At 36.9% G+C, this 26708-nt stretch overlaps 4 protein-coding genes across 5 annotated transcripts; 2 read left to right on the forward strand and 2 right to left on the reverse strand.

Moving 5' to 3' along the window:
* Positions 1-1445: 1445 nt before the first annotated feature.
* LOC146161229 (COMM domain-containing protein 8-like) lies at positions 1446-3064 on the reverse strand. The gene is made up of 3 exons (XM_083385590.1): positions 2738-3064; positions 2288-2443; positions 1446-1811 (listed from the first exon to the last, which is right to left on the reverse strand). Exons 1-3 carry the CDS (start codon positions 2795-2797, stop codon positions 1788-1790), a joined length of 240 nt encoding a protein of 79 aa, XP_083241716.1. The 5' UTR covers positions 2798-3064; the 3' UTR covers positions 1446-1787.
* A 9678-nt stretch (positions 3065-12742) lies between these two features.
* LOC146161230 (transducin beta-like protein 3) lies at positions 12743-15273 on the forward strand. Its single transcript, XM_083383650.1, has one exon. The coding sequence runs from the start codon at positions 12791-12793 to the stop codon at positions 15122-15124; it is 2334 nt and encodes a 777-aa protein (XP_083239776.1). The 5' UTR covers positions 12743-12790; the 3' UTR covers positions 15125-15273.
* Positions 15274-15277: 4 nt separating this feature from the next.
* On the forward strand, positions 15278-19190 carry LOC146161231 (ATP synthase mitochondrial F1 complex assembly factor 2-like). 2 transcript variants are annotated; one of them, XM_083383651.1, is made up of 7 exons: positions 15278-15383; positions 15455-15499; positions 15595-15740; positions 16471-16568; positions 16719-16912; positions 17200-17315; positions 18706-19190. In XM_083383651.1, the coding sequence occupies exons 1-7, from the start codon at positions 15296-15298 to the stop codon at positions 18853-18855; spliced, it is 837 nt and encodes a 278-aa protein (XP_083239777.1). In that variant the 5' UTR covers positions 15278-15295; the 3' UTR covers positions 18856-19190. The 2 variants fall into 2 exon arrangements, with proteins under 2 accessions (XP_083239777.1, XP_083239778.1); XM_083383652.1 differs by lacking the exon at positions 17200-17315.
* On the reverse strand, positions 19167-21725 carry LOC146161232 (uncharacterized). Its single transcript, XM_083385113.1, has 4 exons — positions 21354-21725; positions 21146-21257; positions 20613-20720; positions 19167-19192 (listed from the first exon to the last, which is right to left on the reverse strand). The coding sequence occupies exons 1-4, from the start codon at positions 21723-21725 to the stop codon at positions 19167-19169; spliced, it is 618 nt and encodes a 205-aa protein (XP_083241239.1).
* Between the last annotated feature and the right edge of the window lie 4983 nt (positions 21726-26708).

Below are 26708 nucleotides of genomic sequence, written 5' to 3' on the forward strand. Positions count from 1 at the left end.
CAGTTAAAGGAGAAACACGCGATGAGACACTTCTGTGGAAAATCGCAGTGCCTTATCTATTTTAATGTAATCGAAAACGTGTTAACTTAATGTGTTTATAATAATTGTAGAAACAGTAACCATTTAATATCAGGTTTGAGCTGGTGGCTGCCTTTTGCGAACTGTTTTCGAACAGCCATTCTCATTAAACGTGCTAAATTGTATTTTAAACGCGTTCTGCCGGACTGCATTTTTACCTGCTGGACAAAAAACAGCACACAGGCATTGTTGAAACGCACTGACCGTAAAGGCCGCTTTAGCGGTTCTAACGTAACGCCGCAAAAGCATAAACATACAACCAATACTACTACGAGAGGGGAAAGCGGCACTTCACCGAGCATTCCCTCCGGTTCGTTTCAAGCTTCAGTTTAATACGAACGTAGGTCAATGTGGAAAATACAAGACTAAAGTAAAAATAATGCCATAGGCAGAACAAACGATTGCCACGGTCCTAATGAAGAAGGTTTACTGGAAAACGCCCAACAACATCTTGCTGTTGACTGCAAAACAGGGCGTAATTTTTCGCACACCTTGTCTCTGCTGCATGTAAATCAAGTTACATTCCTTGCATTGTTTGCGACAGCGCCTGGTCTCAGAAAACATTGCGCATCGTTAAAGTTGTAGCACCAAAAAAGGCGCTTCATGCCTGTCGATTTCAGTCGATCAATCAGGTTGTTTGTTTATATCCTGTCAATTGACCAAAAAGTTATTTTAGCAGCATTAACCCAAATAATAGTGTGCCTGTGATGCGTCTCAACTGACTCACTTCCATTTTTTTGTATTCTAAAGCCGTAAAACAACACCCCTTGTTAAGTAAACCACCTTGTGTTAGGTCTAGTCTTTGACACAGAACTAGGCAGCGGAACACTATAGTACATTTTACTGATTTGGTTGTTATGTTGATCTGCGTGCGTAAAATACGTAGGTACCTGGGAAAAGCTATTTATATATAAATATACAACGATTGTGCTTGAAGTTAATTTAACGCAAACAATGGAAGACAAACGACCTTTTTGAACTACTTTTCCAAAAGTTTTTCTGACGAAATAAAACACAGTGCAGTGTCTCTTTAAAAACGCTGGACTCCGCGCCCGCGGTAACGTATCATAAGGTGTGTGACTACAGCATGCGGAAGATTTCTACAGTCAGCTTCAGCAACTGCGCGAAGCTAGTAGATGCCAAGCAAAATCGAAGTTGAATTTAGAAAAGGGATATATATATAAACACTTTTTTAATAAATATTTCCCCCAAAAGACCCAATTTCGGATATTCCTTAAAATGTGGCCCCTGTCAACTTCTTAAAATGTTGCCTCCCCTGTCAACTTGAATTACTGGTATAGCACTGTATATCCTAGTTGACAGAAATAGTACTACAATTCCATATTTGAACACTAAAAAACATTTTTTGTTTTATTTATTCCGAAAACATAATAGTGATTAAATATTCGCTGCGCAATTAAACATGAAAAATATAACACAAAACAGTATAGTTCACATGCATTTTATGGAAAAGCCTTTCGATAAGAAATATATAATACCCAACAAATGTGACCTGGTGACAAATTTGACTTTTGTTTAGGGTTTCACATCAAAATTAGAAAGATGGAATGATGATGGTTGGAAATTGAGTTGCAGGTGTGTGTCTTTTTTCAAAGTTTGTGGTTGTGACACACACCAACACTTTCCAAAAACAAATATTGCACAAAAGTATAAAAATCAATTAAAGGCGTTGAATGCATTTAAGATTCTCAGGACCCGGCTTGACGTAATGCCTAAAAATGCAAAAAATATTTAGATGAAAAAAAAGTTCAATATACAAAAATTATTGAATTGTTAATGCTGATAAAACTACTTATTTTTGCAATTGTGTTTGGAACCAATGTTTAAAGGAGTCCTTATTTCAAGTTTACCAAATATGTGAAATAAAGCGAAAATACACCAGTGGTTCTCAACCTTTCATGAGTCGTGGCCCCCTTCCATTGACACTAAATACGCTGTGGCCCCCCTCGACTACAAACAGATAAATAATACAATATATGGCGCTACAAGAGTGGCCTCTAAAGTCATAATGAAAACAACCCATTTGAGTTTAACTGCCTAATATCAAAATAGGATGTGCTTGTGGCACCCTGAAGACTGCTCTGTGGCCCTCAAAGGGGTTTAAAAAAATTAAAAAATAGCCTAACAAGAAACATACAAAAGAAGATACATCTTATCTGTTGTTATGCCAAAATTGTTTTAAGTTAACCTGCTCAGCTTCCTCCAGGCTGGAAACAAATTTATCCAAATCTGCTTGGTTCATTTCTACAGAAGTTATAGCAGAACAATTTGATGAAACAATGTCAAAATCAATGTTGGCCAAACCCTCGTTTATGTTTGATAACTTGTCACTTGACATGGCCAACTGAAACACAAAACACAATAAATAGTAAAAAGGAAACATCAAATTTTTTTATCTGTACTATGAGAATCCAGAATGAAATTTTTATTTACAACATTTTTACCACTTAATAAGCAACAACAATGTAACATTTAAAAAACGAACGCAAGGTTGTTTTTTTTAACAATAAAACATATAGAAAGATTGCAGCAAGTTGAAGAGACAATCAAGAAACCAACGCTAGATAAAAGGAAACAATAAATAACAACGTAAAAATAACTATCTATGAAGCAATGCTACAATTTAACAGTTACTTACGTTTAGTTGCCAGTCAAAGTCAACTAATTTTCCTGATATTTTTTTCGTTTCCTCTGCCATTTTTATAGCTAATGATTAACGTCGTACGATTAAATAAAGAAGTAAGTATTAGTCATTATTTCAAAGGTGCTTCGTGAAAAATGTAACTTTACGTAAACAAACTAAATATGCTTTAAACAACGTTATCCAGCAGTTCAACTATGATGTTAATTGATAAACATTATTGGTTGATATTTAAACAAATCCGGAAGCCAAATTATTGGTTTATTGTCGTTCAAAAATATTTTAACGTGTTCCTCAGACGAAAATACCTAATTAACGTTAAACTAAAAATTGGTTAGAGTTAGACTAAAAATAAGAATATTCCTCGTTGCGTTTTAGTACTCTGTGAAGACTGTGGACTGTGATACAACCACTGATCTCTATGAAACCTGGATAGCGCAACTAGTGGTTGAAAATTGAAGCCAATTAGAACGCTGAAACTCCATCTTGAAAAGGTCCTAAAGTGGGGTGGTACTAAATACCGAATGGTACCGAATGGTACCGAATGGTACCGAATGGTACCGAATGGTACCGAATGGTACCGAATGGTACCGAATGGTACCGAATGGTACCGAATGGCACCGAATGGTACCACATGGGATCGAATGCTAACGAATGCCAACCAAACTAAACGTATGTTTTACTCCTAAATCTGATTTAATTTTACACTGAAGCATATCTTGTCGCATGAGAGTATTTTGAAACGTATGAGACCTAAGGAGGGTTGCAATGAACATGGTACCGAATGAAACCCAATGAAACCCACTGTAACACGAAATACCGAATGGACTCCAATGGAGCCCAATACAACTCATATGAGAATCACTCAATACCGAATGGTACCGAATGGAACCGAATGGTACCGTATTGAACCCAATATAACCCATTGTAACTCGTAATAGAAACACTAAATACCGAATGGTACCGAATGGTAACGAATGGTACCGAATGGTACCGAATGGAACCGAATGGTACCGTATTAAACCCAATAGAACCCATTGTAACTCGTAATAAAAACACTAAATACCGAATGGTACCGAATGGAACCGAATGGCACCGAATGGAACCACATGGGATCGAATGCTAACGAATGCCAACCAAACTAAACGTACAATGGGTTCTATTGGGTACCATACGGTACCATTCGGTTCCATTCGGTACCATTCGGTACCATTCGGTACCATTCGGTACCATTCGGTACCATTCGGTATTTAGTGTTTCTATTACGAGTTACAATGGGTTATATTGGGTTCCGTTCGGTTCTATTGGGTTCCGTTCGGTGCCATTCGGTACCATTCGGTATTTAGTGTTTCTATTACGAGTTACAATGGGTTCTATTGGGTTCCGTTCGGTTCTATTGGGTTCCTTCGGTGCCATTCGGTATTTAGTGTTTCTATTACGAGTTACAATGGGTTCTATTGGGTTCCGTTCGGTTCTATTGGGTTCCGTTCGGTGCCATTCGGTGCCATTCGATATTTAGTGTTTCTATTACGAGTTACAATGGGTTCTATTGGGTTCCGTTCGGTTCTATTGGGTTCCGTTCGGTGCCATTCGGTACCATTCGGTATTTAGTGTTTCTATTACGAGTTACAATGGGTTCTATTGGGTTCCGTTCGGTTCTATTGGGTTCCTTCGGTGCCATTCGGTATTTAGTGTTTCTATTACGAGTTACAATGGGTTCTATTGGGTTCCGTTCGGTTCTATTGGGTTCCGTTCGGTGCCATTCGGGCCATTCGATATTTAGTGTTTCTATTACGAGTTACAATGGGTTTTATTGGGTTCAATACGGTGCCATTCGGTTTCATTCGGTACCATGTTCATTGCAACCCTTCTTAGGCCTCATACGTTTTAAAATACTCTCATGCGACAAGATATGCTTCAGTGTAAAATTAAATCAGATTTAGGAGTAAAACAGACGTTTAGTTTGGTTGGCATTCGTTAGCATTCGATCCCATGTTGTTCCATTTGGTACCATTCGGTACCATTCGGTACCATTCGGTACCATTCGGTACCATTCGGTACCATTCGGTACCATTCGGTACCATTCGGTATTTAGTACCACCCCTAAAGTGCGTAAATTTTGCATTACGGCTTATGGAGGAAGGTGCTAGTAACAGCGTTTTCCGACTATTTATTAACATTTATTATTTAAAATTAATGGTTTCTAAGGCTGCAAGCCATACTCTAATCATTTGGAAGAGAAAAAAACCTAATACTGTATAATTAACGCAAAAATCGGCATTTTTAGAACGACGAAACCCGTGCCTATATATATTCAATATATAGGCATGGCGCTGGTCTAGAATCCTACCACAATTATTAAATCAACGCACAATATTTGGGTTAGGGTGCGAGTTGGCCTTTGGATTTGGGTGGGTCAGGTATTATTATATTCATTATTGACCCACCCTAACCCAAAACGCTAACGCACACCCTAACACAAATTATGTGCGTTCAATTCAATTTTATTATTTTGGCACATAACGTTGATACAACAACAAATGCAATAAGAATATTATGCCAGGAGGCACCGATACAACCAACAGGTTTACCAGTCAAGGTGCCCCATTTCACTATATATAATGATTTTAAATTGATATCAATATTTCCCCATACCACTGGTCCTTGATAGCCAAGTGATCTCTGCTCTAGTGATGTGTTTGTGCGAGGTAAAAATAATTGCCTAGTATCCTTTAACCTAGTAACATGATTGTGTATATCAGAAATTTTAGTAAAGTAAGAGCTAAATGTGGGAGGTAGAGCATTGCTGTGGAATTTGTGCATAAATTTCCCAAATTCTAATTTATATATTTCTGAAATTTTAAGTAATTGCAATTCCTTAAAAAGTTTTGTCGGGTCATGGTTGTGGTATAATTCTAGGTCAGTATGATTTTTTTCCCACTTCAATGCCACCCAACCTTTCAGCTTAGTTTTTGATTGAGAAGCTGCTGGTAAAACTCTGGAGTATAGACAGTTACCGGCCAGAAATTTATTAATAGTAATTTTGAGCACAACGTGAACAGATTGGCCATTTTCTGTCTATTTTTTTCTTAGGAGGCACTGACAGTGGCATGTATATAAATACTTTTGAAGTAGCTATTTTTCACAAATTCAAACTAGATGGGTAACACTAATTTATGGAAAGATAAATGGTCGGAACGCTCACAGTATTATTATTAAATATAATAACACTTGACCCACCTTCACCCAAACGCTAACCCCCACTGTAACCCAAATATTGTGAGTTGGTTTAATAATTGTTTTAACGGGTTAACACTTAAATTATTGAGCGTTCCGACATTTCCGACCATTCATCATTCCGTAAATTAGTATTACCCAACTATAGATGGGTAATGAGAATCGACTGCTGATGATAATATTTGAATATGTATTGCAGTTGACCAGTTTTGCTTTAACTATCCAAATAAAGTATAAAAATGCCAGGCATGCAATGCTGTGCGTTTTGTTGCCTAAAGCGCAAACGCAAAAAAGCTAGTAGAAGTGACAGTGATGGTAGCTCGGATGAAGAAACAGTCCTAAAGAGAAAATTTCCGAGAACTTTTCATAAGTATTATAATTATAATAGATGTCAGAAATATCCAGTTTGAGTGTTGTCTTACTGGTTATAAAACTCATAATAACTGAAGTAGTATAGCCAATCTTTGAAAATGGTTTTCTTGGTCAGTGTTGTAGATGTATTTCAATTTGGTACATCTTTACTATGCTGGTTGATAATACTGTTTTTGACCAACAACGCTTATAATCAGTTGGCCCTGTAAATATACATACTTTTAATAAATGCAGTTAGCTTAGATAGTTGCAGATTGAATATTAGTTTACCTACTCACTTAGCTAATTGAAAATATTAGTTCTTAATTTAGCTTAACTTTCAGTTACTAGTTACCTATAAGCTATGAGGACAGATTAAAGTCGTTAGTATTAGACAGGTTTTAATACTAGTAATTAGGATTTAGAAGTCACATCAATTTCTATATAATTATTACAAATCACTTCCGTAGAATTTTAGAAGTATTTCTCTATTATAGATGAGTTATGTAATAGTACTCTTGACAGAGTTCCAGCAGATCAGGAAAGAAAAAATCTTTGGGTGGCAAACATTCGATGGTGTGTTCCGACCATTTTGCTGAGAAAAAAATAATTCGGACTGGATATAAAGTGCGACTTGCCACCGATGCGGTTCCGACCAGACATAAAAAATTTCCAAAATACTTAAAAAAGGTAGATATATACATTCTATATTTATATATATGTATATAAACATACCATACTGATAATATCAGAGCTGATAGACATGTCTAATAACTAAATTACTATACTATACTATAGTAGTTTAGTTATTAGAAACCTCGCATCAGCTCCAAAATTACCTGGATAGTCATTCCATGCTTAATTTAAAGAGCCGGAAACCCAACACAGATTATTAATTTATAAATTTCAAATATTCACTAATATTGAATATTTATTAACTAGGTATAAAAAAATTTCAATTAAATGGTTTTGTTTCATGAAATACACATAATAATAAAGGAGCATTTTTCAAATGTGTCCCTCAGGCCCCAGGGGGCCACAAAGAAGTCTTCAGGGGGCAACAGACATGTCATATTTTAATTTTTAGTTAGTTAAACCATTTTGTTTTGGTTTGCGGTATGTCCAGAGACCTGACTTATAAAAGGGGGCATGACTTATAAAAGGCTGAGAACCACTGGTCTTTATGTGGCAATATGCCTAATAATATTTATATTTTGTACAAATGTATTGATTAATTTAATTACTTTCTAGATTGTCCTGTAAAATATCTAGCTATTTCTAAATATAATTTTTTCGAACCCATTGATTTAGTTTGTCAAAGTTAGACAAGCCATAAAAATTAAAAGTGCCACTATAGCTGGAGTCTGTTGCAAAATTATTTTCCCTTTGAGGTCTTTGATAGATGGGTGCAAAAATTTTGAAAAACTTTAAATTAAATGTGGAATGACCCATATAACAAATTAGGGTATTACAATGAACAACATTTATAGTTAAACATTAAAAAATACTATGTAAAAAGTAAACATTTGTGACACACCACTGTGTATCCTAAGCAAAATGTATTAAATATTATTTTAAAAAAACTAAAGCGCCCTAAGATTGAACATTAACTACATTGTAAACTAAAACACACTTGAAGTTTAAATAAAGTGTAAAACTTTTTTTAGCAAACAAAAGAAAGAAAACTACCAAATGCCAGACTACAAGTGCTAGGATCAACCAACCAACTTAAGATTCCCAAGAACTACATAACACATGACCATAATTACTGCTTGAACATTTATTCAAAAAACGAAGAGAACAAATTGAAAGAAAGCAATGAAAAAATTATACGATTAAAAAAGAAAATGAAAGTTGCAAGACAAAAAGCGAGAAGATTAAAATTGAAGGTCAATTCAAGGGGATTATTAGAATTTTAAAGGATAAAAATTTAATTTCAACTCGCTGTGAAGACATGTTAAAGCAGTGTTTATCAGAGGTACCATTTGAACTATTAACAAGAATCAAAAAAACAAAATCTGGCAAAGGATTTAAATATTCAGCAGCTTTAAAATCATTTGCACTTACTCTACAATTTTATTCCTCTAAAGCAGTGATTCCCAAACTTTTTTTCTCGCGAACCATTTTGAGCTTTTGTACAGTGTTGATGTACCACCTAAGTTACACCTTACCAGAATATCTCAAACTTTAACTCAGTGGTTCTTAACCTTTTTTCAGCCGCGCCCCCCTTTGGTAATTTTCTCATGCCTTGCGCCCCCCTAATATTTCGACATTTTGCAATTAAATATCACTGAGAAAACAGGAAAATAGTGAAGGAAGGGATTGTTGGTCGCGCGAAGCGCGAAAAATTTTGAGTTTTAGTTGGTCGAATTGGCTAAACTGCAACCGAAGAGGCGTTTCGCATTGGGCACGCAACAAATTGCGCGAGCTCGACACATTGATTTTATCGAGCTGATTTTGACAAACGTGTTGCGAGGGCATTTACTCCACAGTTGTAAGAGTTATTATGTCGAGCGCAAAAAATGTCAAGCGCAAATATTAAACATTGCGTTATCGTGTTTCAAAAGATGTAACGACACACAATACAACGGCAATATTGCAAAAACAATATAGTTTCGAAAATTTTTGCAGTTTTAATGTTAAAGTTGGCAAAAAACAGAGTTTGTATGTAGGAATTATGCCTAACCCAAACGAAACCATTAAAATCACTGCAAAAATTAAACATATATAAAGTCGAGCTCGCGCCCCCCTTAGAATTCCTTGGCGCACCCCTAGGGGGGCGCGCCCCCCCACCCCCCCCCGGTTAAGAACCGCGAACCGCTGCTTTAACTATTTTAGCATATTATACAAAATAAGTAAGCAGAATTAAACTTTACCAAACGCCATACCAGGAAGACAAAGAAGCCATAAATTAAACAAAACCCAAGGTTCAATGCGATAGTTGTTTTTTCTTCACCAGCTGGTCGATACATACTACAACTACACCGCTCACTGTTAGTTTATTACTACATATATATTAAACCAGCTAACAATTAGCGTTTTATTATCTTGAACAAGATAAGTGTTACGTCATAAACGTGCGATACCTCAAGTTAAAGGTAACTAAAACGCAGCACGGCAAATTACCCAATCTGAAAGTTTAAAAAGTTGAACGTTTTCGAAATTTATACGTATGCTGAAGTTAGTCGCGTACCATCGGTGGTACGCGTACCACAGTTTGGGAACCACTGCTCTAAAGCATATGAATTTGTCCGTAAAAGTTTCGATTTTTCATTACCCCACCAAGCCCAGATTCGAAAATGGTACGGCAAAATAGATGCGGATCCAGGATTTACAAAACCAGCTTTTATTGCAATTAAAGAAAAGGTGAGAATCGCCCACAACAATGGTAAACAAGTTATGTGCTCCCTTATGCTTGATGAGATGTCTATTAGGAAACATATTGCTTGGGATGGTAAAAAGTTTTGTGGTTTTGTAGATCATGGAAATGGTCTCTATGATGACGACTCTTTACCATATGCAAAGGATGTTCTCGTTTTAATGGTTGTATGTATTAATAGTGGTTGGAAGGTGCCATGTGCATATTTTTTTGTAGATGGCTTAAGTGGTGCAGAGCGTGCAAACATCGTCAAAATATGTATTCAGCGTGTTTCATACACTGGTGCAAAGGTAGTATCTCTGACATGCGACGGTCCTTCTTGTCATTTCACTGTGTTACGAGAAGTCGGTGCATCTATGATACCAGGTTGCTTAACAGCAAACTTTTAACATCCCTCGAACAAAACCGAGCGGATTTATGTTCTTCTTGATGTTTGCCATATGCTTAAACTTGTGCGAAATACTTTTGCTGATTGGGGAATTTTGGTAGATGGAGATGGAGGAAAAATCAAATGGCAATACATTATTGCATTGCAAAAACTCCAACAAAATGAAGGTTTGCGTTTGGGCAACAAGCTTAAGCTGGCACACATCAAATGGCAGCAGCAAAAAATTAAGGTAAACCTTGCAGCACAGGCATTGAGTTCTAGTGTGGCTGATGCCATCCAATATTGTGCAGAGAATTTAAAACTAAAGGAATTTAAGGGATGTGCACCAACTGTCAGGTTCTTACGAATGTTTGATCGTTTATTTGACATTTTAAATTCAAGAAATCCCCTCGCCAAAGGTTTTAAGTCTGCCCTTCGGATTGCGAATAAGTTTGTATGGGATCCCTTTCTTTCAGAATGTTTTACTTACATAATGCAGTTAAAAACAACTGACAGCACTCCAATGCACATTTCCAGAAGAAAAACTGGTTTTGTTGGTTTTTTAGCCTGTATCCAGAGCACAAAAGGTTTGTTCGATAACTTAGTAGGCAGAGCCAATGCTCCACTAAGTTATTTGTTAATGTACAAGTTTAGCCAAGATCACCTAGAATTGTTTTTCAGTGCTGTCCGAACTACTGGTGGCTGCAATAATAACCCAACAGCACAACAGTTCACAGCAGCCTTCAAGCGTCTTTTGATGAGAAGCTGTATTAAAGGAAAGGTACAAATGGTAATTGCTCCAACCAGGATTCAACAACAATTCTGGATGCAATAAGCGACACCTGTAAAACAAATTATACGGAGGTAAAGTTAACTGATGTGGCATTAATTAAAAAATATGACCTCATTGAACGTCTGCCCATTTCAACAGACCATGATTACTGTGACAGTCCAAACATAGAAATTTTATCAGAATATAAAAAAGCAGCTATTACATACATAGCTGGGTATGTTGCAAAGATGGCAAAAAAACAAACAACATGTTTTACCTGCTCCTTGGCACTTGGTTCCCAGAAAATGATAGCACAACCCAGTTTTTTGACATTCAAAGACAGAGGAGGTCTTATGAAACCATCAGAAAGTGTAATTAGGGTGTGCTCTGACACCGAAAAATGCTTCTTAAGATTGTTGGCATGTTCTGGTGGAAAATTACCGATTAATACAGGAATTCCAGATGCCATTGCAACATCAGTATTACACAGTATTAATGCATCCCAATTATTTCCTGATTTAGATAGTCACATGTTTGACAGTACAGTGATGGATAATCATGTCTTTCAACTGATCAAAGTTGTATCGAAGTGCTACAGTAAGATAAGGCTGTACCATCTTGGAAAGGAAACCTCTGAAAAAATAGTGGGAGAAAAAATAAGAAAAAAGCTTAGCAAGCTAGTTTTATGTAACAATCAATAAGTTTTATTAATCACATGTTCACTTGTTGTTTTAAATTTGTACTATTTGTTTATTGCTACTGTTGTTAAATATTTTTCAATTATTGCGTTTTTTCCTTTGCTGCAAGCAACCAAGTTACTTTTAAAACCGACTGTGTCAGTCTACAGAAGTATATGCAAAAATATGGCTAACCTTCAGGACATCCAATAAAATGCATCCTTGGGTTTTTTAAATTATAACCTGGTTAAGGATATCCTAGCCGAACACGAGTTTTGTTCCATGTCTGTCTACAAAATAAAATAAAACTTAAATAGAAGCCTTTACATAACAAAAATGCAGAGCATTATTTTAGTACTATTATAGTTTTAACTCAAAAGTAACCAACAAGCAGAAAGAATTGAACAAAAGATTTAATAAAAGATAAGTTTAGTTGAGTGTAAAACTGTCATACTGGTTTAGTCTCGTAAAAAAACACAAAAAATAGGTGCTTTTAACGTTTTTTTATTTCTAAATAGTCAGATATTGGCTTGTCGCTTTAGAAACCACCAACTTTAAGTTATAAGTAGTCTAAAAATAAATGGGAAAAATACACTGGTTTAGTCGTCTTTAAAAAGCAGATTTTTGCGTTAATTATACAGTTTTATTTATTTTTTCTCCTTTAAATAATTGAAGTATGGCTTGCGGCCTTAGAAACCACTAATTTTAAGTCACAAGCATTCCTAAATAGTCAGAAAACGCTGTCACTAACACCCTTCTCCATAAGGCGTAATGCAAATTTTGCGCATTTTAGGACCTTTACAAGATGGCGTTTCAGCCTTCTAATTGGCTTCAAAAACCGCTCACGCGTGCCGCTAGTTGCGCTATCCAGGTTTTATAGAGATCAGTGGATACAACGCTCGAATAAATGCGGTCACGGTCTATTAGACATTAACAAGCATGTGCAACACTCACTGCAATATATTTCTCAGTTATTGCCTTAAAAAAATCAATTAAGTTGCATACAGTTTTCATTTATTCGTATATCTCTATTATTTGGCTATTCGACGATAAGCAAGTAAGAGGCGTGTTTAAAAATACTTATTTAATCTATAGGAAAATTACTTTTTGCCCGGTATGATATTAAATTGAATAAAGCCTTTTTTATTTGAATAGGTTTACTTTTAGTTCCCAACACACTTACAGTTGCAACAAATATTACTTTCAGATTCGTATTTAATTATAGTTATACAGTGTTTAAAACTACCTTATACAACACGTCAGCAAAATGACGGAAAAACTGGAACTTAAAGCTAACTTTGCAGTGAATAAAACTTTTTCACCTTTTTATATGGGTGGTCCTGTGTGTGTGGGCAAAAACGGAGAATACATATTTTCCATGTGTGGTGATCATGCTGCTGTTTTGTCTCTTGCTACTGGGCTTGTTGAAAAGAAACTGGAACACAATGGAGACGACCTAAGCTGTTTGGCTGTAACACCTGATGGTTCTAACCTTGTTACTGCTACAAAATCAATGCTACTAAAACAGTGGGATTGGAAGGAACCAAAATGTTTAAGAACTTGGCAGGCAATTCACACCTCCTCAGTGCTCTGTATGACATTTGATGCAACTTCCACACTGCTTGCTACTAGTGGCAGCGATGGCACTGTTAAAATCTGGGACTTAGTCAAGCAATATTGCACCCACAACTTTAGGGATATGCCAGGTGTGGTCAGCTCCATCGTATTTCACCCTACAGAGCTGCATCTTTATTGTGCTAGTGATGATTATGTAATTAAATGCTGGGACCTAGCAAGTAGCAAATGTGTGAAGAAACTTGAAAGTCATGTCAGCGCTGTAACATGTTTGCAGTTTGTTGCAGACAACTATCTTGTTAGCAGTGGCCGTGATAGCATCATTAACATATGGAACCTGGCTGAGAACAAGCTAATTAAAACTATTCCCGTGTATGAAACTATTGAACAATTCCTTATTCTTCCTGGCAGTAGCATATCAGAGAGTTCATCCATGCCAGAATTCAGCTTTGCCACATTTGGTAATAAAGGCATTGTTAAAAAATGGAACAGCCGCGGAAAGTGCATTCAAAATTCTTCTTCTGGAGAAGATATCACAGAAATATTCGGATATCTAAAGGCAACATTTTTGCCAGGCAATGGTGATATCTTTGCAGTTACCAGTGATCACAATATGGACTTTATTTGTACTGAAACTTTGAAAACATACAAGCATTATGTTGGTTATATCGATGAAGTGCTTGATGTTAAATACCTAGGGGAAAATGATGAGCTCCTCATTGTGGCAACTAATAGCCCAAAATTAAAAGTATTTACTGTTGAAACTTCTAGTTGTCAACTTTTAACTGGACATACAGACACAGTGTTGTCAATTGATGTTTTTTGTAACCGTTTTATCTTTGGTAGTTGTTCCAAAGATCAGACAGTCCGACTGTGGAAGATGGACAAGAACTCTTTGTCTGTCTCCAGTCTGTGTGTAGCTAAGGGACACACTCATTCAGTGCAATCTATTGCCTGCTGTAAATTAAAAATGACTTTTATGGTAACTGGAAGTGAAGATCACACTCTCAAGGTGTGGGGTGTTTCAAAGAATGACCTTAGTAATGTATCTGTGGAACATACAATTCTTGCTCACACCAAAGACATAAACTCTGTTGCCGTGAGCCCCAATGACAAACTAATTGCCAGCGGCTCTCAGGATAAACTGGCCAAGTTATGGGATGTGCAAAATGGTGAGAATCTTGGTACCTTTAGGGGCCACAAGCGTGGTATCTGGTGTGTTCAATTCAGTCCTATGGACCAGGTTTTGGCGTCTTCTTCTGCTGATGGCACAATAAAGCTATGGAGTTTAAGTGATTTCAGCTGTCTAAAAACTATGGAAGGACATGATTGTTCAGTATTGAAAGTTATATTCATGGTCAAGGGAACACAGTTGGCAAGTTGTGGTTCAGATGGGCTTTTTAAACTATGGACAGTAAAAAGCTCAGAGTGTATAAAGACACTAGACGAACACACTGACAAAATTTGGACATTGGCGAATAGCAGTGATGAGCAGTTTGTGGTGACTGGCTCAGCTGATTCAACTATTTTAATTTGGCAAGATGTTACCAAACAGGAAAGAGAGGAGGTATTTACTAAGCAAGAGGACAGTATCCTGCAATATCAGGAAATGCAGAACCTACTTCAAGAGAAAAAATTTTCCAAGGCTTTATCAAAAGCTATTCTGCTTCAGCATCCCTTTACAGCGTTAAGTGTGGTACGAGAAATTTTGTGGGAAGACAGTGGCTTTGAAATGCTCTGTGACAAAATCGCTCGAATGAGACTGGACCAAAAACACACACTATTGAATTTTGTTGTGACCTGGAACACAAACTCACGGAATTGCCATGAAGCGCAAGCTGTGCTTAATGCTGTACTGTCTAGCACGCACCCTGAGGAGATTGAAAATTTCCCTGATGCACCAACACTTGTTGAAGCACTATTACCATATAGTGAGCGCCATTTTCAAAGAATGTCTCGCATTTCTCAACAGGCAACTTTTATAGATTATACTTGGCAACTAATGCGACTGAGTGTAACTGACTGAGATCTTTTCCAAAATTATAAAATAACGCCGTAAAATTGAAAGTTAACATAAGGCCACTGTAAAACATTGTTTGTTTTTTGTGATGCCTTCAGTTTTGTCTTTGTAAGTCATTTTTACAAGTAATCGTGTAACATTTTTCGTAATAATAGGTTTAATTTTAAAGTCAACAATATGTCAAGTTTTGCTGCAAGTAAACTTCTCTCTCTGCAATCTGCAAGGGGCAACATAAGCTGGACAAAGTTTGCTAGATTCATGTCCGGTAAATAAATGTTTAAACTTACATAAAATTGCCTCTCTAATCTCTATTCTTTGATGTTTGTTTGTCAACAGAAAGAAGGAAATTTTATGATGAAGCAAGGATATGCCATTCTGATGGTAAACTTTTGAAGTTCATAATATTATTAACAATAAATAAAATCATATTATATTGGTAAAGTCACTTAATTTTTTTCACCTTATATTTTATTAAGGCGGGTTTGAGATTAACCTTGATGAAAGAAAACTAAGAAGTCCTCTTGGTAAAATTCTAAAGATTCCTAATGAAGGTCTTGCCCATGCAGTTTCGGTGGAATTTAATCAACAGTCAGACAACATTAAAACTAATCTAATGCCACTGGTAAGTATTGCAGCGAATTTTTTTTTATACTGTTTTATTAATATTTTATTTTTTTCTTTATTTTGTTAACTTTCTGTATGATGTCGAGGTCTTCAGCCATAAGACCGAAATAAGACTAACATCAACATAAGAATAAATTAGAGTTAATTGGAAATAAGATTAAAAGAGGACTTATACCTAATAGTTGTAATATCTTTGAAATGGGATTAAGTCCTAAACCAGTCGGAATAACACCCAAATGGCCAGAATCAGGCCTATACAACATTCTACCTAAACTTGAACCCCACCCCTAAGTACATAACTCACTCCCCTAATAATTTTAACCCTAACCTATTTTGCAAAAAATCTGTTACCAAAATCGCTGTGCCATTCAAACGAGGGCCCCCAAACATTGACAACAAAACGGCTGATGCAACACCCATGGCCCTCAAACGTCTCATATCTTCTCCCTACAGTTTCAGGCATTGGCTGTTTAGGCATTATTCTGATGAATTTGGATTAGGACTTATTCCAACAGGTTTATGTCTTATTCAGATGATTTAAATCTTATTTTGTTGTGCATTTTACTGTGTATTTGCTTTATTATGTCATTTCTTTTAATATTATGTTTTATAGATTTTTCTGCTTTAGATATTGTTGCTTTTACGGACTTATTGTGTGTTGTCTCTTGTTTAAACTTAGTAAACTGTTTACCAGCCTCCAGTTTCAATTTGTTTCTGATTTATTTCAGACTGCTTTGTGCTATGCTGCAGCTGACTGCTCATCCAATCGCAACCCAGATATTCTGGCAGCAGCTACCCTAAAGTTTTTGCATACAGACACAGTCCTGTAAGTTATAAGTTGTACTATGTGTTATTAGATTTTTATTTTCGGATTACATAATATGTATTTTAATTGACAATCTTTTGTAGTTACAAACTTATTTTATGTATGACATTACTACTTTGATAGCTGGACTTTTTATATTTTTGGCCACAGGTTTCATTTGGATGAACCAGAAGACCTTGTTAAACTTCAGGAAGAACGCTGGGGTGGACTGGTTAGAGACTTTAACAAAAGACATGATGTCTTCATTCAAAACACCACTGGTTTCGGAAAACCAACCATTAGTGAAAACACAAATTTGGTTCTAACAAATCATTTAAAGTCATTTAATCCTTGGAGCTTAGTTGGTAGGTGCATATTTTATGCATTTTTATAATATTTTTTTTTTCTTTTTTCCATTCACTTAGGATTAAAAACTACAAATTAAGAATTGAGGCTACTCTTACTAAATGTGCTTTAAAATTCCAAAAAGCTGAAAAACTTATAAAAAACATTATTCAAAGACAAAATAAAGAAGTTTGGCACAAACAACGTTACACAAAAATTTACAAATACTTTTAAATGTAATCATAAAGATATAACAGAAATATATCTTAAAAACACGAAAGCACAGTAAAGGTTTGATTCCTTGTAGGAATTGAAATGCTGGCAAACGCCCTGAAATCTGTGATAATTCCGTTGACGCTTATGGACCGTCAAATTACTGTGGAGGATGCTGTCAGCCTATCACGCCTGGAGCAGGAATTCCAGGTTAAAATAAAAGTGTTCTCATCTGTGAACATTGTGGTTGGGTAAAAGAGCAAAATGTACCAGTGATTTTTAGGAACTGCTAGAGATATCGCAGTTCGAGTGCCAATCACTATTTTTTTTTATGGTTTCTTAAACGAATATTAATACCTTATCCCTGCATAATTGGCTGTCGAGTCATATCTCATTTTGAGAGTAAACTCGTAGCTATCACCCTATGTAAGTCACTTGGGCACATTTTATTTTTAAGGCCGAATATGACTGAATATATTAATATTCATATTCAATATTCAAAAAAATCTGATCGCTGGCTAAGTTAGGTTGCTTTGAGTAATGTGTAAAAATTTCTGATCGATATCTTGTTTACTTCCGAAAATATTACGCGACGAATTTCGAGCTGCATTCTTCACTTTGGTCATTGTCCTTTTTTCTCTCTCGAGCGACTAGACTTTAAACCAGTGGCTCTGGATAGCTTGGGAAAACGTGCGACATTTTAGCACGTCACCAAATAGATAATTAAACCTATTAATATGGCCTAATTTCCGTTTAGAATATTTTAAGTCACTTTCCTTTTTTATTATTTTCTTGTTGGTTTGTAAGTTACTTTACAAGTTTCGGAATGCCGCTTGGACTACTCAAACCGGTGTCATTCACACCGTCCGACTTAAAAAAGATCTAATTTTGTCAGTAACCTGGGATCGAAGTCGGTTCGGGGACTCAACGGAGTCTTTGTTTGGCTTGAGTCTGACCTGGGACTCGAGTAACACGAAAAATTTACGTTTTTTATTGTTTTATCTTCTGATTTTGCGGTTTTGCGGACTTCCTAAAATTTCTTAAGCCGTTTAAAGCCCTCAAAAATTGCACTCTTAAACATAATTTTAAAATTCGGAAATAGAACGTAATATAAGGTTTAAAAAGTTTTAAGTTTTCTAAAAAGTATATAAAATTACACCTGTATTATTGTACAAGGTCAAAATACCTGCCTTGATGAGATATACAATTTCCACGTTAATTCGACTGAATATTATCCGTACCTCTAAAATCCCAAGTAACACACCTCGACGCGGCTTACCGGTTGCGGAGCACTGTTCTAGATACCCGAGTCCACATCACAAATTGCGCTTGTTAAGTAAGTTCAATAAAGCCGTATACTGTAAACCTGTAAGGTTAAATAGTTTTGTACTCAGTATTGTGGGTGGGTGGGTTATATGTCAACCTTTGAGTCAGTACATTGCTGTATATTATTGTCCACCATCGATTGTTACGGGGATTGGTGAATACAGGGCTATGGGTCGAAGCCGGGCACAGAATTTGGCGAGTCGGCTACTTTGGACGAAGTCGGACTAAATTTGTTTTTTCGCAGCCTTGGCATTAACACTTTTCAAATTCGCAGATTTCCAAGTGGGGCAACGTGGAGTGGGCCCACGACATGGAGCTGCTCCACACGCGCATGAAGACGGCCGCCTGCGCCACTTTTGTGCAGCTCTGCTCCGAGGATTCATCCGTTCGTCGCATCGACAAGAAGACTCGAAGCTCGCCATGAGATTTTGACCATTCCGCTTTTTGTTCGTTTAGGTCATTTGTTTTTAAGTATAACGTTTTTTTGTTTCGTTTTTCGCTTGACAAAACGCAGAGATGATGTGACGACGCACGTTTGGCTCGCTTAGATTCCCTCGGCGTGATTGGTGGAGAGAGGCCTTTTAGAGTTCGATCCCAAATGTGCATATTTGCAGACTGCTATGTTTCTCTCGTCGAAGTAGAACCTTCACGTTTTGTGTTGTTCGAATCGGGGTTACGCGTGGTTTGTTCGGAGCTCCTGGTTTCTTGCAAGTTCGCTGTCAACCAGGGCCTTCTTCAATCGAGGTGTCGCGAAATATATTCTGCAATAAATTCATTGCAATTAAAAGGGTTTTGGTTTTTGTTGAGTTCCCGACCACTTCCAGATGGTGCGCTGCAAATATCACCACATATTAGGGATGTTCAAAGTAGAATATCGAATCCTTGGGTTCGAATCCAGATGGCATTAGTATACAATTCTACCGTTTATTTCGGGTAATTGCAACCGATATAATTTAATGTTTTACCGCAGATTGTTGCGCCTAATTGTACAAACGCGTGTGGTAAGTTGTCCTGTCGCTGCGGCGACCAATTTATGATGCTTGCTTTAAATGTAACCTGGTATTGCAGTGTCAGCGTTTTTTCGGGCGACCAATTACCGCGTCTCGCGATAACGTTCGTCTAATAATTAAGTGTCAATCAAGCGTTATTGGGCGAGCGACTAACGTGTAATATGTCTGGTGTGGAGTTCGAAATTGTCCTAAATGCGTTTAGTTGCAAAAGTAATATTACGTTGTAAAACGTGCTGGCCGTCTACAAAATGCGCTATAGGGTTACTTAAGGTCAACTTTAGGCGAATATTCAGCGAGGTTATGCACAGCGTAATTGTCAAGAATTCGTTATGTCAATAGTAACTTTGTATTCCTGCAGTACATTATTTGACTGCATAACAGATCATGTTGGTCAAAAAAGAAGCACTAAATCCCAACAATGCTTTAAAAAACAGTACCGAATTGCTTGAGACTTCTGTTTGCAGTGTTTCATGTACTCACTATTGGTAAAAAATATATGTACTCACTATTGGCAAAAATATAAGTTTTGGCAACAACCTGGACAGTTGACATAATACAGTTTACAGAACTTCTTCAAATGACAGTTGTTAAGAATGTTAAACATATGGGAGATTTTTTTTATTATAATGTGCACATGTTAGCAAATTGTTTGGGCGATTTATTGCTGTGATTGGAGGCCCTGTGGCTACCATACAGTTAAGATTTATCCCTTCCCCAAACAAAACCAAGGTTAGATAATTTAATTAAAATATACTAGGATTCGCTATTCTAGATTCGTTATTCTAGATTCGAAACCTATTATTCTAGAATACCTTGGGATTCTACTTTGAACATCCCTACCACATATACACATTTATATGGCCTGAAGTCAGTAAATTGTGATTTGTTATGTATTGGAAACATTAAGGCGGCAAGTTTAATGAAGCTACTCTAAAAAATACTACGAGGTTGACCAAATAGCATTCAATTATTACAACATGTCATTCTTTCCGAGAAAGCTGGTCATAAAGCCATTCTTTACACAGTTTCGCCCTAGTGATTTATTTTGCAATAAACTTTTCTTTAAGAATTGCAGCCTATTTTTGGTGTCTCATATGCATTCTTGCAGTTACATAAAACAAAGTTAAAAATTTAAACAACCTTTAGCTGTGCGTTGTATTGCGATACTTACTTTCCCTTGCTAGCCACGCGTCCTTGACAAGTTTCGGTGCCGCTTGTTGTTCCTTGTGAGAGAAAAATCTTCCGCTTGGCGGTGGTCGAGAGTAGTTGGGTCGTCGATCTAAAATATCGAAGATATTTATTATTGGTCAATAATTAGGGTTCAACATAAGCAGGGACGCCGGAGCGATTTCAGGGCAAGGGGGTCGACTTTTTTGGTAAGGGCAACATAGAACGCAGGCAATCGTAGCGAGCCGAAGTATTTCGGGGTCCGGGGGTGATCCCCCGGAAAAATTTTTGCGGCAACGCCCTCTAGATTGGCTTAAAATGGTACCAAAAATGTTTTAACAAATGTCAACCGTGTCATTTAACGAATTTTTTGCATTTTTTCGTAGCTCAAGCCCTACTCCTGTCGGTCGCATAATATTTAACGTTGTGAAAGCAATATATCATTTTTCATGAAAAGGACACTTTTGCCCCCTTGCCCCCCTTAGCAAAGGGCAGGAGGCGCCTGTGTACATACAGTTATATCTAAGTTAAACATACAATCGGGCAACCTACACATTTGCCGGGTGCAAGCGAAGCATCTGCGGTATGACTGGACTGTAGATTGCGACTGTTCGCTTGAGTTGCATTGGGCTGGTGCAGTTGTAGGTCTCTAAATACCAAAAACAAATCTGTTAAATTAAATTTTACTTTACTTATATAAGCCTGTTTAAGCCACTTGTTATGAAAAAGAGTAGATTTTTAATACTTTGTTGTGCTGGTATCTTTTCCACGTCGGAATTTGTTGGTTGTCTTCGACTTTTGTACGATAGGTGCTGCCAGCAGTGGACGGCAATCCGTTCGTCCAGTAAGCGCTAGACGGCACATATGCCGGGCTCCGTCTCACCAGCTGCGCGTCTGTTTCCACTTGCTGCTTGATCTCGGCTTGTAAGTCGGAAATTCGCCTGGTCGTTTTACTTATCTGGTATCGCTCGTCCCTGCCAATCGAGTCTAAGCGCACCCTCAAAGTCAAGGCCAGGTGCTGGTTCGTGATACTCGCTCTCCTGTCCGTGGCGCTCATTGGCCGCTTGCCTTGTCGTCCGTTTGAGCCTTGCAAAGACGGTGGGACGAAGGGCTTCATGTTGTCTCGGATTATCACTATTCAGTTTGAGGAAAGCTAATCCGAAGATTACAGAGTATTTTTTTTCTTTGCTTAACCTAATATTGCTTACCTTTGGACTATCGTGGTTCTGTACTGTATAGGTATAGTGTAGTTTATAACTCTAACTAAAACAGAAATTGATAGTCGTATTTTTCTTATTAAAATCTGGAAATCAGGTGGAACTGTTTAATGATAAATTGTATTAAAATCTTGACAAGCTGTCGCACTGCCGTGCTTTCATATTTTTACGTTGAACTAATAAAGCACGGTTGACGGTTGTGCGAAAGCTAGTCAAGATTTTAATACAATCTGGCTTTATGTAGTGCCACCTCATTTCCAGAAAACAGAAACTTTATTCTTGCCTAATACACGATCGTTACTTTCTCAAGGCCATCTAGAGATTTTTTTGTTTGTTATTCTAACTCGTTATGTTTATTGTTATAAGGCTGCTGAATAAACCGGGGCAACACTGTGCTCTCCATTTACACATAGAGAAAGTGGCGCAAACTATTGCTTTAGTTTATATCTACTGACTTAAATGTGCTTTAGCATTCTGCTCGGCGATTTATCACTTTCTATTGGGACAGCTTGCATGTCGACACAGCGTCCGACCGACCAACCAGCGAGCAAGAGTTTATTGTGGCGAGGACGCGTTTATGTTTGAACGCCAATTAGAGCTATTTGTGGAGGAAAGCACACACGCATCACAGCAGGTCTCGACACGCACAGTCACGCAGATCCGAGAGTACTTTACGGAAAGGCCGGGCTGTGCGTTGCACTTCTTTATCGAAAATCTCGCTTGGAAAGCTGCCTGCCCTTGACAACTACGCTCGTTAGGGTTCGTTTGTCCCGGGAAGTTTTAACGACGGCGTAAACTGCTTTACGGATTATTAACGCTTGGCTTGTTTGCTTTTGGCGAGTTGAATATGGGCGCGGCGTTCATTGCTTCGAAGGCTATCCTTTAAAATGGAATATTTGCGTTAGCTAAACTTTGGTATTGTCTTTTAAAGTTATGCACCAATACGTCAAATATAAAATTTATTATAGTGCTGTGGCGACTTCCGAATCAAAGCTTTATTATTAGGCAATATCGTCATGACTATAAAACTTGTTTATCGACAAAAGCTGCCGTTGTGCATTTAACATTTGTTGCGAATTTTGGCAACTTATATAATTTTTATATACATTATATCGCTTTTAGTTAATATTTTGTTATTACTTCCCCAGTTCTTATAATACCCGTTAAACGTTGGTTGGAGCGCTTATCCGATATACTACACACTACAGCATAACTTATAGATTTTGTATAAAGTCACATACACATATGTTTTGATCAATATTTTAAATATTTCTTTAGAATGCTCCTTGCTATCGTCCTTGCGGAACATAAGGACAGCAACCACAGCAAACCACGAAAACTTATGTCTAAATGTGGCAGTTAATATCTGATATTCATGTTCGTAAATAAAAGTGGTCACCTCAATTTCTAAAATATTTTAGCAACAACGCAGCTACAAAACATGCAGCTTGATAAGAATATAAGAAAAAAATGATTTTATATTGTAGTGTTGTAATGTTGCAATGAAGTCTTTTGACCAAAATGACTTGACTCGACTCATCAAGTCTTTGGGATACATAACTTTGAACTTGAGTCATTTCAAAACGCCTTGTTTAACAAGACTGTTATGTGGTGTAGCAAGTGACGATTGCAACTTGCTGAAAAGCACACATTCGGGCCGCTGCTTGTTGATTGAAAACTATAAAATATACTGTGTTGTGACAAGTTCTTTCTGTCTTCACGCGAATGTTTTACCAAGCGGCTGTCACAACGTTTAGTTACACGATAAGGTCTTTGTTATTCAAGTCGCACAAGCAAATCACTCGTCGTTCCGTTTATTAAATCTATCCAATATTTGTCGTATGGCACATGTGGCCTTGTCAAGCGCGATTTGATAGTTACAGGTTTTAAATATATATGTTCAAGAAGTAGGCCTATGCCTTTCATGGTGACATTTATGTCATGAAGTTTATTCGTAATATTATCCTAAATACCCTAAAGTATTGGTCTTTAAAAGTGTTTAGGCTTTACTCGTAACGCAAAGTTTCAGAAACATGACCTCACCAAGTAAACGTAAAACATCCACATACAAAAACGATATAAAACAACTAAACATAACAAAAATTCTAATGGGAGATTTTTTGTTCATTTATTATAGAAAGTGCCAGGAAGTTCACAATAAAAGTTCCCGAAAAAATATAGTGTTTAAGATGTAGTAATGTTATTTACGTTTAGTATGGACTGTAAAATTGAAAATTCCAATGGAAACTCGAGATAGTCGCATATTAAACAACATACCAAGGGTAACAAAAAAGGTAAATCTTCAAGAACAAAACATTAATTTACAACTTGATAATACAAGACATGTCTTTCTTAAGTAAATTTTTTTAACTAATTATCAATTATTACTGCTTTTATTCCATGTTAAATGTAAACATAACGGCAACATTGAATATTTTGTAACCAGTCTGTGGCACTAAAAATGTCTTCTAACGATTATTCTCGGACAACAATACTTGCCTTGTATTACACATGCCATATAGCAGGGGTTCTTAAACTGGGGTCCATGGACCCCTTGGGGGTCCGTGAACTAGTTTTAGGGGGTCCATGAAGCCCTAATTAAAGAACTAGTGTATACTTAAAGTAATCAATTTTTAAAAGAAAATACTGTAATTAAAAATTAAACGGTTTTGCACTGAATGTATAGCTAGACTCCATTTAACTTTCACATTTTTCGGACCGAAATAACACAGTCATGAAGTCTATTTGTATTGTGACGTCAATTTATGACGTCAATTTGGAGCATTTCTTGTCTACCGGGGTCCATGTAAAGCAAAAAAAAATTTTAGGGGTTCGCGGTAAAAAAAAAGTTTAAGAACCCCTGCCATATAGTGTAGGCCTACTCCAAACAATGCTTGTTCGCGTACCTTTCACAGTTGTTTTTCCGTTATGCAGATAGGCTACGTCGTACAAACTCAAGGGTTTTCGTACTGATGCCAAGAAGACAATACCAGACCTAGTATTTATTTATAGAAGTGTTCCTAAACGGACACATCAACGTCATAATAAAACACAGATTTAAATCAGACCAAAATAGGACTACCACCGAATCGGTGGTTCTCAAACGGTAGGCCTACACCTATCACTTAGGCAGCCCTATGTCTTATGCGAGTTTTGGACAAATTATAATGTAAAACAATTCGGCTTTAATGAACATCAGCATATATATTTGAAAAGCAGCGGTACGCTACAGCAATCGTAAAAAGCCACTAAATGGTACTCGGCAAAAAAGTTAGGAACCACTGAAATGCATGGAATAAGCTCTAAATTGCAAAAAATCCTATAACTCCGTCAGAATAAGGCCTAAACCAGAAAAACAAAAAGACAAACCCAACCTTTACCCTTAACTATATCAAAGAACCAAACAGAATCACAAGGGGTATAAAAAACATCTAAAACAATTTTATTCAAAAAGAGCAGAATACTATAGTTACGCAAAATACATCATCAGTTCCCCTTAAAACCTACAACTAGCAGTGTTGAAACGGGCTTAGATCCTAATATATACAATACAAATAATAACAACAATAACAATATTTTGTCAACATATCTTTATCACTAACCCTCCCAATAATTCCAACTATAACCCCAATTCAAACTCACCCAATTACCCAAACCCTAATCCAAAATAGGGACAAGAAAATCCACTCCTACCCATTGCCATCCCTTATACAACCAAGGGCAAATTGACGCCACATATATAGGATATAATGTATATAGCATTTTGTCCATCATGATTCAAAGCAACAAAACAAAACAAAAACTCAGTCGTGATTTATTTTAGGTCTGAGAAACATGACAAGTCCTAGATTATTTGTAATTTATCTGTCCAAACATGAAAGTAGTCATTAAGTGCATTACAGATTCACTTGTGCAACAAAATGTAATTTGAGCAGTGCTTTTTAACCTTTAAAATTTCCATCCGCAATTTTTTAATTCGGAAAATTTCCATCCGCACCAAACAAGCACATAGTAAGTTTGCAACGTTTGATTTTACTTGTGAAATGAAATGTGCCTAAGCCTTGACCGATATAAAATAGATAGCTTAAGCTGCAATGGGCCACTGTACGAGACTATATTATTCTACATTTAATGCATAAGTGGGCGCACCGGATAATTTGATTACTGTATTACACATAATAAAATATAATAATGCACCATTTTCATCCGCACGGGCATCCGCACAGGCATCCGCACAGGCATCCGCACGACGTTAGTCATCCGCATTACAGTTTTTTTCATCCGCACAAGTGCGTACCTTCCCACGGGTTGAAAAGCACTGGATTTGAGGATTGGAGTTTTACTCTTGGTGCATTGTAGCCAGATAGCGTTAAGTGTGATTGGGCGAACGTTTCGGATTGCATTTTTTGTTATTTTTTGCAGAATAATGGGGAGGCAGAGGTTCAGAACCACCGCTTTACAGTAACCACATAATCAACATAGACTAATCACGAGGTGCACGATTCTGCTTGTCGAACATGGAATGGTTTTACAGAAAATTAAGATTGATTAACCAATATTTGAATACAAGTGTTTATCTCAGAGTGCTTGGTGTCTTGTACTGCAGTTTGGCTATCGATTGGTGAAGCTTCTAAACTAGCGTAGTCTACTTTATTACTAAACTTAACAAGTCATTAACATTTCCTTGGGTTTAAAGACAGTTTTTAATTATTAAGTATAGATCAGATCATTTTACCTCAATAACTTCGCGTCTTTGGAGACCTATTTCTAGTCTAGCAGTTTTTAATTTTTATTAACTGTGTGGGGCACTTTTACTTTTTCGCATTCTTAACGAAAGCAACTGAGCCAGTAAGCCATAGTATGCGTGTATGGCTCAGTTATTC

The sequence above is a fragment of the Ascidiella aspersa genome, chromosome 3 (assembly GCF_963924565.1).
Source record: "Ascidiella aspersa chromosome 3, kaAscAspe10.2, whole genome shotgun sequence".
Classification (NCBI taxonomy): domain Eukaryota; kingdom Metazoa; phylum Chordata; class Ascidiacea; order Phlebobranchia; family Ascidiidae; genus Ascidiella; species Ascidiella aspersa.

Coding starts and splice junctions, on each gene's coding strand:
- LOC146161229 (XM_083385590.1), bottom strand. CDS start 2,797: ATGGCAGAGGAAACGAAAAAAATATCAGGAAAATTAGTTGACTTTGAC. Junction 2,444..2,737: donor ACTTTGACTGGCAACTAAAC/GTAAGTAACTGT, acceptor TTTGTGTTTCAG/TTGGCCATGTCAAGTGACAA. Junction 1,812..2,287: donor GCCTGGAGGAAGCTGAGCAG/GTTAACTTAAAA, acceptor TTGCATTTTTAG/GCATTACGTCAAGCCGGGTC.
- LOC146161230 (XM_083383650.1), top strand. CDS start 12,791: ATGACGGAAAAACTGGAACTTAAAGCTAACTTTGCAGTGAATAAAACT.
- LOC146161231 (XM_083383651.1), top strand. CDS start 15,296: ATGTCAAGTTTTGCTGCAAGTAAACTTCTCTCTCTGCAATCTGCAAGG. Junction 15,500..15,594: donor AAGGATATGCCATTCTGATG/GTAAACTTTTGA, acceptor TATTTTATTAAG/GCGGGTTTGAGATTAACCTT. Junction 16,569..16,718: donor TTGCATACAGACACAGTCCT/GTAAGTTATAAG, acceptor TTTTGGCCACAG/GTTTCATTTGGATGAACCAG.
- LOC146161232 (XM_083385113.1), bottom strand. CDS start 21,725: ATGAAGCCCTTCGTCCCACCGTCTTTGCAAGGCTCAAACGGACGACAA. Junction 20,721..21,145: donor AATGTGTAGGTTGCCCGATT/GTATGTTTAACT, acceptor TCGATATTTTAG/ATCGACGACCCAACTACTCT. Junction 19,193..20,612: donor CGCGTGGCTAGCAAGGGAAA/GTAAGTATCGCA, acceptor AATTTATTGCAG/AATATATTTCGCGACACCTC.